The sequence below is a fragment of the Panicum virgatum genome, chromosome 1N, assembly GCF_016808335.1.
Source record: "Panicum virgatum strain AP13 chromosome 1N, P.virgatum_v5, whole genome shotgun sequence".
NCBI lineage: Eukaryota > Viridiplantae > Streptophyta > Magnoliopsida > Poales > Poaceae > Panicum > Panicum virgatum.
Window position 1 is genome coordinate 61,946,384 of NC_053145.1, and position 11,652 is coordinate 61,958,035.

Sequence of the window (11,652 nt, forward strand, 5' to 3'; positions counted from 1 at the left end):
TTGTAACAAGATCACAATGTTACAACTTTTAACCAATTTCAATATATATATCTCCATTGTAAAATGACAGTTTGAAATGATTGTTTGACACCCAAAATGGTATACAACTACGATAAATGCGGTTTTGTGAGCCTTGGTGGTTGGATTGTTGGATATTCTCATGATTCATGTTTTTCATTCAACAAAGCCAGACATGAGTATACCAAAGGAGGGTAGCAAAAAGACAGATGCACACAGTCAAATTCTTCATGTTTCTCATTCGGCACTCAGTTCTTGTTTATTCTAAGTGACCAGAAATTAAATTCGACACCCAAGCAAGGAAAATGTTTCTAGCTTTTATACAATAATAATAGCACTGCAGAAATTATTGTACTTAGTAATGGAGAATCAGTTCGTAGATCAAGCAGCAAATCCATTACATGTGATCTGATGATAAAGTTGAGTCTTTGGTACGCTTTCATATCATCAAGCAAACTAAAAGAAGACATAAAAAAAACAAGTCCTCTAAGGATAAATTGCATCTTCCACTTGAAGGAGTGGAATAAGGGACTTCATCAAGCAGGAACTCAAAGGGCGTAAGCTGACATAAAAGGTGTCCCCAGGTTATATGCCAAACTGAGAGCTGTATCTACCAAAACAGCAAACGAAACTCGAGCTGACAGAAGTGGAGCATTGGAATCAATAAGCTAAAATGCTACTGAATTTATGTTACACTTTTTTAAAAAAAAAAAGGAATCAGCTAACAGCATCCTCGGATAACTTTAGCTGGCAAACAAGATAGTAGATAACTCCAGAAACATAGCACAACAAGAGTGATGTTCAGTGCTGGTAGCAAATTTTAAGCAACTCTTGAACAATTAAAAGTCAGGAATATCGTTTATAATATTGAGCTGAGAGTTATACTGTAGATTGAAATATTTGATAAATCGAGAAATTAGCACATGAAACTATGAAAGTAAAACTTAAGTACTTCTAGACCTGAAACAAATAGTGAACAGAGCAAAGGATAACATATCAATCTGTGAGAATGATGGAAAGCTCACCTAAAATGATGGGTCACATAAATGGTCTTGAAGCAGAAGTAAATTCACTTCAGCACACAAAGGTGGACATTACTACATCAGTCGTACACATTAGTGTTCTCCAAGGAACCTAGATCCATTAGTTCATCAAAAGGTAGCTCAGAGTACAGGCAGAGCACCATTACCATCGATTCACCTTTCATTGTTTCTCATGCACCAGCAACATGTCTAGTTGTCTTCATTATTCATTGACAAATTAGACTTGACAATGGCATTGCAGTCTAGCAGCCAAAATTGTTTCAGGTAGCAAACCATAATAATCAACTTCATTTTACCGCCAGCTGGCATAGATAGATGCATAAAGAACGCAGGGAGATTAACAGTAGTCAAGTGGAAAATTGATTCTCTCTCTGTAGATGAAAATCAATTGCCTATGCCTTAACATCCATATGCTGGGTCCTGGGAGGCAGGATGGACTTCAGTATCTCTACTTGTAGCTATTACATTTTGATGTAATGAGGTATTTTCCCTGCACAAGCACTAGCATAAGCATCTGCAAGCCCTGGAATTGTCTCCCTGTGAGCATCAATAAACTTCTGGAAAAAATTATTCTCGGACATACAAACAGCACTGTAAAAGTCGATGTTTTCCTTCGCAAGCCCCTTCGCCTTCAGAATGTTGATGAAATAATGCCGGGGAATAAGCCGCCTCTGCATGCTATAGCCTAGTATTGGTGGCCTAAGCAAGATGTACTGAAGGTTCAACCCAACATCCACCTTCAGGAACTTCAATGTGCGACTTAGCTTACCTTCAGACATCCTCAGAAGTTGTGGTGCCCTGCGCACTGCAAGGGCTAGCTCTGCCTCTGAGCATCCAAGGGTCGCCTTCAGGAGATCCATTTTTGCACCGATGGAATCATGACCCACGCAATAGACAGCCCACAGGGCGCCCTTGAACGTCCCTGTATTGGGCGCCACACCAAGCTTCTCAGCACATGCCACTATTTCCTTGACACGCTCTGGCTTCGACGTTAGCAGCTTTGAGAATAAAGCAAGATCAGAGGCTGTTAGGCCGCACTGCAGCAGAAGCGCCATGTTGGGCTTGAACACCTCAAGTTTCTGACCGAGGAGGTACGGGGCCCTCTTAAGGGCGGAGTGCAGGACGTCGAAGGTGCCAAGCAAGGAGAGATAGATCTGGAGGCGGGAAATCATGGATGGTGCGACGAAGATGTTGGGAACGATGCTAATGATGCGGGAGATTTGGGCAGGGGATAGCCCGATGCTGAGGATCTGGGCGAAGCGCGGGGTTAGGGTTTTGTCCACCTTACAGCAGAGGAGCTGCGGGTGCCTGGCGATTCCGGCTGCAATGTCCTCTTTGGCGAGGCCGGCGCCCGCGAGGAAGGAGAGGACGGCGTCGGGCTTGGCGGGGGACTTGAGGTGGGCGAGCCCCTTGGAGGCCTTCGCCGCTTGCGCTGGGGTGAGCCCGCAGGTGGCGACGAGGTATTCCTCTGCGGCGAATCGGGCGGGAGAAGTGGCGGGGGTGGTGGTGGAGAAGGGATGGTGGTGGGGAGGAGGGAAGGCTGCGCGGACGCCGGAGAAGAGATGGTTCCGGAGGCGCAGCATTGCGACGGGGAAACGCCGCACAGGGGGGATGCGGCGATGTGCGCGGACGGCTCTGAATTTTGGCCTTTTGCGGCTTTGCCCTGCAGTTGGCCGCCGGCGGTTTGGGCTTCCACTCCGTAAATATGTAAACACGAAAAAAACGTCACATCGAATATTGCGAGTACTAAATGAAGTCTATTTATAAATTTTTTTATAAATAAATTGTAAATCGCGAGACGAATCTAATGAACCTACTTAATCTATGATTTGGAACAGTGATGCTACAGTAATCATCCGCTAATTATTAATTAATCCATAGCATCATTAGATTCGTCTCGCGATTTACAACTCATCTGTGCAAAAAGTTTTATAAATAGATTTCATTTAGTACTTTAAATTAGCAAAATTCCATCGCAAAATTTTTTTGCAAAACATTTAAACACGACCTTGGTAAGGTTGGCAACGGGATGGGTTGGGCTCTGAATTTGTTCGGTGGAATAAGAGTAAATGGAACCATACTTTGGCAAACTCTCCTCGATACCCACTATTGAAATTCTGAGCCCACCCCTGCAAGCAGCCATGGCGCATCAGCCGGAGTGGTACCCAGTGGGAGACATCCATGACCGTTCGGCGTATGATTGTCAGCAGAGGAGTGTCGTTTAGCCTCCTCACTGACTTCGGCGACGGTGCAATCACCGACGCCCAGCACGGCAGCACGGCATGGCCGGCGCGGAAGAGCTCCTCCAGGGCCACCCTCGCCTCGTCGCCGTGTTCTACGGCTTGGTCGACCCTGCACATCAAGCTGTGCAGGGCTCCCATGGAGGAGCTCCCCCCAGGCCCGAGAGCCGGGGCCGCCGTGAACCGCGCGCGTCGCGGGCGGGGAACTTCCTAAAATTCATCGACCACATGATCAACACTTGAACCATCGACGCTGACCCGAGCAACCACGGCGGTTCTGATCTGCCTCACGCCGGAGTGATCGGGGACAAGATTACAGATCAACCGGCAGAGGCCTTCGCCGCTTGCGCTGGGGTGAGCCCGCAGGTGGCGACGAGGTATTCCTCTGCGGCGAATCGGGCGGGAGAAGTGGCGGGGGTGGTGGTGGAGAAGGGATGGTGGTGGGGAGGAGGGAAGGCTGCGCGGACGCCGGAGAAGAGATGGTTCCGGAGGCGCAGCATTGCAACGGGAAACGCCGCACAGGGGGGATGCGGCGATGTGCGCGGACGGCTCTGAATTTTGCCCCTTTTGCGGCTTTGCCCTGCAGGTGGCTGCCGGCGGTTTGGTAAGGTTGGCAACGGAATGGGTTGGGCTCTGAATTTGTTCGGTGGGATAAGAGTAAATGGAACCATACTTTGGCAAACTCTCCTTGATACATTCACATAAAAACATATAATTGCTATAAGAAAATTAAAACTAATTGCATCTAATCGCTGCTTGTACGTAAGATTGAGCCAGATGAATTAAACCTAGACTAGATGCAAGACGACGAGGAATCTATCTAAAGTAAGTGGAATATCTTTTTGTAAACAAATAGTATCATACGAATTTCACAAATCTTCTTTCAAACGTGAAATAGCAGAATTTAGAAAGAGATTACGCATCCTGGCCTAATTTCTAATGAAGTTCAAATGACCCACCAAACTTGATTCTTTTTTGTCCAGTATATTTGACGAATGAATCGTATCTTTGCGTGCGTGCGAGTACTCCCCTCGGATCGACATTTCCATACTCCACCGAACGCTCCCTGTTCGGCCCACCATCACCTTCCTCGTCTTCGTTCCCCCGCCGTGCGCCCACTCCCCGGAGACAAAAGAGCCCCGCGATCTCCCGGGCCCCACCTCACCACCCGCGCGCCTCGATACGAAGAAGCTTCTGGTCCACCGCCACCGTCTTCTCCTCTTCCCCCTCCTCCGGCCGTCGGCGCGGCGGGGCGGACGGCGCCCGGGCGGCGCGATGTGGGTGTTCTACCTGATATCGCTGCCCCTGACGCTGGGCATGGTCGTCGTCACGCTCCGCTACTTCGCCGGCCCCGCCGTGCCGCGCTACGTCGTCGCCACCGTCGGATACGCATGGTTCTGCTCCCTCTCCATCATCATCCTCGTCCCCGCCGACATCTGGACGGTCAGATCCCTCACCGCATCTCTCCCCCACTGGCCACCTCCTCATCCACTGCCCCCGGTTCCGTTCATCGCTCAGCTCCGGCTCCGCTGGTTTGGCTGTTAATGCTGTTAGATCCACCGGGTTGAGCTCGTTGCGTGTTTTAGCTTTGTGGCAATTAGGACATATGTACGAATTGAAACAGCAATTTACCTGGGAAGCGCGTCAGGCCTTGGAGCACGCTTTTGAATTGACGCGTATTGCTGCGGAATGAGATCTGCGAAGCTAGCTTTACCCCTGTTGCCTATCGGAGAGGCTACAGATCATTGCATAGCTCTTACAAAATGCAGTGGAAACCTTGTACCCGCTACCTGGAGCAAAGTGATTGGTACCCTAGGAGAATTGCATAGCCTGACAGCAAGTTACTCTTAGAGAATTCTGGTTCCACACTATTATAGTCTTCACAGCTGATTGCCATTCGACCCTCTATAGTCCTACTCCTGATGGTACTTTTTGAAAACATCTTCTATTATTTGTTGGGATTCACCATTTTGTTAGGTTCAGGCAATTTGACACTCTTGAGTAGTTCCACTTGCCATACAGACCAGATGCAGTGGAATTGTTTGGCTAATGATAGTCCCAAGTAGCTAAGGTAGCATGTCTTTGGTATCCATTTAACTGGTGTACTTAGTAACTTAGGTCTGATGAAGTGTCAATTGTTGATATACTGGGCTGGAAAATTCTATTTTTGTACTCCTTGGTTTAAACCCTTGTAGCATCTCCTTGCAGACATTAACTGGCAGTGCAAAGGGTGGCATTGGATTCTTTTGGAGCTGGTCTTATTGGAGCACATTTATCCTAACATGGTATGCTATAAACATGTCTTCCATAGTTTCCCCTCCACTGTTGAAAGTTCCTGATTCTTAGTGGCAGCTACAAAGAAAAAGGAAGAAAACAAATCTATTTGATGAGAATTATAACCAAGGTTTCAATAATATTTTCAAATGTGAAATTTCTTTCTTTTGTACTGCTTCATCATTTGGGCACCAATGCAGCTCCTTTTGCTTTATCAAAACTATGCTGGTACTTGGGAAAACACTGGGCATGCATTGTATCATTTGTAGAAGGATAGGTTAGAATTTGAAGGTATATAATCATAATTTTGTGCTGGATGGATGGTTGCTAGCTTTCTCATTTTCTAGTAGGACTGGTTCATGTAATCTTTGGGTATCAATTCTGGTGTACAATCATAGTTATGATTTACTTGGATCTTTAGTCTTAATTTTTATTGGATGTACTAGTTCTTCATATCATCTGCATTGGTGTTGATATTTCTAAATGAAGCTTGTGTTTATATATTCAAACAGGGCTGTAGTTCCTACTATCCAGGGCTATGAAGATGCAGGAGACTTCACCGTTAAAGAAAGGCTGAAAACTAGCATTCATATGAACCTGCTTTTTTATTCAATTGTGGGAGCCATTGGCCTTATTGGCCTCATCCTACTCCTAATCATGCATAGAGCTTGGTATGTTTCAATCTTCACTTGAGCTAAATTATGCACTACAAAACTGATGTCTGAACATCACCTTGCATTGTCACTACAATTCTTCACACCGTTTTTCCCTTGTCATTTTCATGGTATTTGTGATGTTGCCAAGTGAGTGGTGAAACGTTGCTGAAATATCTATATGAGACTCAACACTAAGGCAATTCGAACATTATGTTTAGTGCGAATGTTAGAGTCGCATAGTAACTTTTGATTCATAAGAGGAATAATATATAATCAATGGTACCATCACAGTACTGCTGTCATTCCGAATGAATGATGCTCTTGCTGTGATCCATTGAGAACATAGTTCTTCCAAAACTAGCTGTAATAGAATGTTGACCTGGAATAAATTTTCTTGACAGGGACGGTGGTATTGTAGGATTTGCAATGGCATGCTCAAATACCTTTGGATTGGTGACTGGTGCTTTTCTTCTTGGTTTTGGATTGAGCGAAATCCCAAGAAACATTTGGAAAAATGCAGACTGGTCTCACCGCCAAAAAGTACTTTCTCATAGAGTTGCCAAGATGGCTGTAAAGCTTGACGGTGCTCATCAAGAATATTCAAATGCAATTGTCGTAAGTGCATTTCATAAATTTTTAAGCAATAATATGCAGCTTCTTGCATATTGTTGAAGTTACTGTTCCATTTCAGGTTGCTCAAGCCACTTCAAATCAAATGTCAAAGCGTGACCTTTTGAGGCCTTACATGGATATTATTGACAACATGGTAGCTCAAATGGTACTTGCTGTACTCTGCGAATGACTTGAATTTCACTATTGCTATTATTCAAAATATCTTATGATTTTATGTCCATTGCAGCTGCGGGAGGATCCTTCCTTTAAACCTTCTGGTGGTAGATTTGGTGAGAATGATATGGACTATGATACTGATGATAAATCGATGGCCACACTTCGGCGGCAACTCAGGAGGGCTCATGAGGAGTATTATAGGTGCAAAAGGTATTATAGGATAAGCCACTAGATATATTTCATTTAGTAATATGGAGTTGTGGATTGTCATATGACACATGCAAGTTTATGAAAAGCTAGTAAGTAGTAAATAAGTATAGAACAAATTAAAATGTGACTGCATTTGCACTGTTTAGCCACTAAGTTTCAAGTGTGCTGCCATTTTGCAGTGAGTATATGACTTGTGTCATGGAAGCCCTCAAACTAGAAGACACAATAAAAAATTATGAATGCCGTGATGCGAATGGATGGTGAGTTTATTGATTTTATATTTGCAGAAACTTCTTGTAGTCTCGTTGATGTAATTATTGTGTAGGAGCATTTCAATTTTATAGGAATTGAGATGTGTCCTTTTGTCCCATTCGATTATATTTACATGATAATGTATTTTGGTGGATTCTCCCCCTTCTGTATCCTAATAAGTAATAATGCTGCACAGTGTGGGTGCAACTTGATAATTCCACTAAGCAAGTTATGCCTAGTGATATATGATAAGCATGACGAATGATTTAATGTGTAAATTTCTGAAAGTAACAAACTGTGTACTGCTAGTATTCTTAACAGTTTCAGAGAAAGTTTTAGCTGGAGCAGTCCATTGGCTGTAACATATAGAAAGTAACAATACTGACCAAGAATACTTGATTAGTGATCTGAATATTCCAATTGCTAACAAATATAGATGCTTGTTCTTTTTAATATGAGGATCATTGAAGACTTGATCATTGTTTTTCCCCCTATTCATATTAATTGCTTGGAAAACTTTGGGCAATATGTACTGCAAACCAGTTGTGCTCATTTGTTTCTGAAAGATGTAACTACTAATATTGATCTCTTTTTTATGAAAAAAACAGGAAATATGTGTCGAGTTTTAGAGAAAGTCGTTCTGGCACACTTGGATCACTTTTGGACACTATTGGTATTCTGCTTACCTATACTGCAGCTTTTTTTGGTTTTCATAATTTCGTACAACTAACATCTCAATTAGGTTAGGTTCTTACTTAGTGAACTCGTATTATTCTTACAACTGGTTACTCTTTTTTTTTTTTTTGCCTTTCCAGAGTTCATTTGGCGCTGTATACTGAGAAAGCAGCTTCAAAAAGCATTTGCTGTTGTCCTTGGCTGCATGTCAGCTGCTATACTGTTGGCTGAAGCTACTTTGCTTCCAAGTGTCGATTTATCTCTTTTTTCCATTCTTATTAAAGCTGTAGGAAAGCAAGAGGTTTTAGTTCAGGTAAGGAACTGGACACTTCATTTAAATTACTTACAATCAGTTTTCTACCCTGTGTCCATGTTACCAGAAAGTTCTGTTACTTGTGGGACTCACTATTCTCTGCACATTTACGATCTTATCTTATTATTAGTGATAAGTTAGGTAGTTTATTTGCATAGGCTGCAACAATTATGTACATTTGTCACCTACTCGTTATCTAAATTTTCAACACATGTAGCAGGGGACACTCGGGACATGCTGACTATATTTTAGAATTGTTATATTAGAAATGAAAAACTCGCTCTTTTGTTTCACTCTGTTGTGACATCATAAAACTTCAGTTTTTTTCTTTGCCATATTTACAAACTTCTGTTTATACACAGGTTGCTGCATTTGTCCCCTTGATGTATATGTGCATTTGCACATATTATTCATTATTCAAGATTGGTATGTTGATGTTTTACTCCCTGACACCAAGACAAACCAGCTCTGTCAGCTTGCTTATGATCTGTTCGTAAGTTTTCAATGCTTTATGTTTTATGCTAGGATGTTTCCATTTCCAAAGCCACTCAACTCATTTTAGGCTGAGCAAGAAATTCGGTTTTGCAGAATGGTTGCAAGATATGCACCTCCTATTTCATATAACTTTCTGAATCTCATCCGCCTTGGTGGTAATGCTAAAACTACTTTTGAGAAGGTAAAATAATTGTGATTTTTATTCTTCTGGGTTGTTTGTTGTACATATATATCAATTGTGTACATGAAAATGTATTAATACTTGGCACCTGGAAGGAAAATTTTTATAGCTTGTCCCTTTCATTTATTGAGTATATTTGCTGTTTGCCCAATAGAATATTCATACCTAACGCCGAACAAACTATCTGTTGTAGAGAATGGGGAACATTGATGATGCAGTTCCTTTCTTTGGGAGAGGCTTCAACAGGATCTACCCACTGATTATGGTTGTTTATACGCTATTGGTTGCTAGTAATTTCTTTGGCCGTGTGATTGACTTTTTTGGAAGCTGGAAAAGGTTCAAGTTACAGCGTGAGGAAGAGAATATAGATGGTTTAGATCCGTCTGGAATGATTATTCTCCAAAAAGGTGACGACTCAACAGATTGTGTGTCTGAGTTTTTTTTTTGGGGGGTCCGGGGGGGGGGGGGGGTCTTGTAATTATTTACGTTTCAATAGGGATTCCAGTTTCCTTGTTTTTCTTTGCAAATGAAATTAAAATAGGACCTTGAATTATGATTGCCAATGACTTTGCTGGCTTTAATTGGGAATGATGCTTTATCTGACCAGTCAATGCAATTAAAATATTTGTGTAACTGCTGTGGAATTGTTGCTGCAAACAGGGGCATTTTGTTCTTCCAAGTGCAAACACATCATTTGTTGTACTAATTGATTGCCTTTATTTTCTTTTTTTTCTACAGAGAGATCTTGGATTGAACAAGGATACAAAGTGGGTGAGCAGGTTATTCCATTGGCAAGGAATTTCAATGGTGTGAGCACAGATATTGAATCACAAAATGTGCCATTGGTGCGTTTCCATTTACATTGAGTCTACAGTCTTATATGTCTGCCATTCTCTTTTAATATGTTTGGAACAAGTACTCTTCGAACACCTCGCCCCCTTTTCTGGAACTCCTTTTTGGGTTCAGAATCCCCTGAAATCGTGTGTCTGATCATTTTACATCTACTGGAAACTGGTAAGGTACAAATCACAAGCCTTGGCCCAAAACCAGTTGGAGGATGTGCCTTCTTGAGCACAAGTTCACATTATGAGGTTGCATCCTGCTCAGACGTTTAAAAATATATATAAGAATCTTATACCCTTATGTCCGACAGTGGGGGCTTACTCTGCCTCTTTTAGGGTTACTTGCTAATTTATGTAATACTGCTCTGACTAGGTCAGTTTTCATAGTTGCAGTTTGTTGGATTCGATTTCTTCGTTAGGCTTTGGTTGTCTCCAGCAGAGGCGGAGCTTCGTGAGGGCCAAAGGGGGCCATGGCCCCCCTTGGCTTTTTCAATTTTACGCTAGACGAACAGTGCTTTTGACACTGTTCATCACTGTAGCAAGGGTGGCCCCCCTCATTCTTCCGATTTCTTCGATCAAGCTCCGCCAGTGGTCTCCAGCCTTTGGTCTTTTCTTTGGGTTTTGGTTGTCTCCAGCTGAATTTGAGCTTATTTGGTTACTTAGTACTTCTGGTTTCTGTTTTCTTTCTCAACTGTGTTACAGGTTGAAAATACAGTGGAGATGAAAGCAGGAGCAACTTCTTCCAGAATTGACGGGAGGGCTGGTCATTCGAAATATGCTAACAACAGGGAAAATATTGCCAGCAAGTACACTTCTGTTAGAGAACAGAATCGGCAGGCAGGGAAGGCAGTGAAAAAGGAGATTTCATCGAACTCTGTGTCTTTGCTTGAAGAAAGAAATTCTGAGCAGCGGCCCGACACTGGTGTTCCACCAACTGGAGTGTCCGCAACATGGGCATCAATGAAGATTGGTTTTCAGAACTTCAAAGCAAACATGGGTTCCAAAAAGTTCATTCCTTTGCGCCAAGATCCAGGATTTGTTCCAAATTCGAATGTCTCTTCACCTGAATCTCTTGATGACATATTCCAAAGGTTGAAACGGCGGCCTGCAAACATGCCTGTTGATTACCTTGACGACGATGACGACAACACAGGAGACATGGATCTGCATTTCCAGGATCAATGAGATAGGCTGTTACATTCTTTTAGGATTAGAATATGCATACCCAAATGTTAAAAGAATTTGTAGAATTAGATGGAGAAAAGAAGATATAGGGTGTATAGATTTGATGATGGTTCCGTGTGCTTCCAGGAAGCTCATGACGCCTGCCCATCTGGAAAACTGCAAAATGAAAGGGCGATATGTTGACAGGCTTAGCAGAAAGGCAAGGGATTTTCCCACAATGGACTTTGGGACTCTGCTTTACTATGCAGGTGACGTTGTTGACTTGCTGATTCTCTTACCTTGTTGAATCTGTATTGGAGATGCTGATTTGTTATCAAAGCGAAAGAATGTAAAGGTGTACCTACGATTCTATGTGAAGGGTAACGTGCTTTTGAGAGTTGTAACAAGTGTACAATCAAATGCATACATGATCGGGGAAATGCCCCCGAACTGTTTTCGTGTGGCAAATCATCATATTTGATGCTGTAACTTGTCGGCAA

General features: G+C 42.9%; 2 protein-coding genes across 5 annotated transcripts; one reads left to right on the forward strand and one right to left on the reverse strand.

Annotated features, from left to right (window-relative positions):
• Positions 1-373: 373 nt before the first annotated feature.
• On the reverse strand, positions 374-2,727 carry LOC120653811. 4 transcript variants are annotated; one of them, XM_039931487.1, is made up of 2 exons: positions 1,044-2,727; positions 374-580 (listed from the first exon to the last, which is right to left on the reverse strand). In XM_039931487.1, exon 1 carries the CDS (start codon positions 2,642-2,644, stop codon positions 1,523-1,525), a length of 1,122 nt encoding a protein of 373 aa, XP_039787421.1. In that variant the 5' UTR covers positions 2,645-2,727; the 3' UTR covers positions 374-580; positions 1,044-1,522. The 4 variants fall into 4 exon arrangements, with proteins under 4 accessions (XP_039787421.1, XP_039787420.1, XP_039787419.1 ...); XM_039931486.1 differs by having other exon boundaries at positions 374-622; XM_039931485.1 differs by having other exon boundaries at positions 374-628.
• Positions 2,728-4,316: 1,589 nt separating this feature from the next.
• On the forward strand, positions 4,317-11,652 carry LOC120653812 (LMBR1 domain-containing protein 2 homolog A-like). Its single transcript, XM_039931488.1, has 14 exons — positions 4,317-4,744; positions 5,510-5,586; positions 6,088-6,246; positions 6,633-6,846; positions 6,923-7,009; positions 7,091-7,230; positions 7,410-7,490; positions 8,091-8,155; positions 8,298-8,470; positions 8,833-8,963; positions 9,059-9,146; positions 9,340-9,553; positions 9,885-9,991; positions 10,691-11,652. Exons 1-14 carry the CDS (start codon positions 4,577-4,579, stop codon positions 11,171-11,173), a joined length of 2,187 nt encoding a protein of 728 aa, XP_039787422.1. The 5' UTR covers positions 4,317-4,576; the 3' UTR covers positions 11,174-11,652.

Coding starts and splice junctions, on each gene's coding strand:
- LOC120653811 (XM_039931487.1), bottom strand. CDS start 2,644: ATGCTGCGCCTCCGGAACCATCTCTTCTCCGGCGTCCGCGCAGCCTTC.
- LOC120653812 (XM_039931488.1), top strand. CDS start 4,577: ATGTGGGTGTTCTACCTGATATCGCTGCCCCTGACGCTGGGCATGGTC. Junction 7,010..7,090: donor ACAACATGGTAGCTCAAATG/GTACTTGCTGTA, acceptor TGTCCATTGCAG/CTGCGGGAGGATCCTTCCTT. Junction 9,554..9,884: donor AATGATTATTCTCCAAAAAG/GTGACGACTCAA, acceptor TTTTTTCTACAG/AGAGATCTTGGATTGAACAA.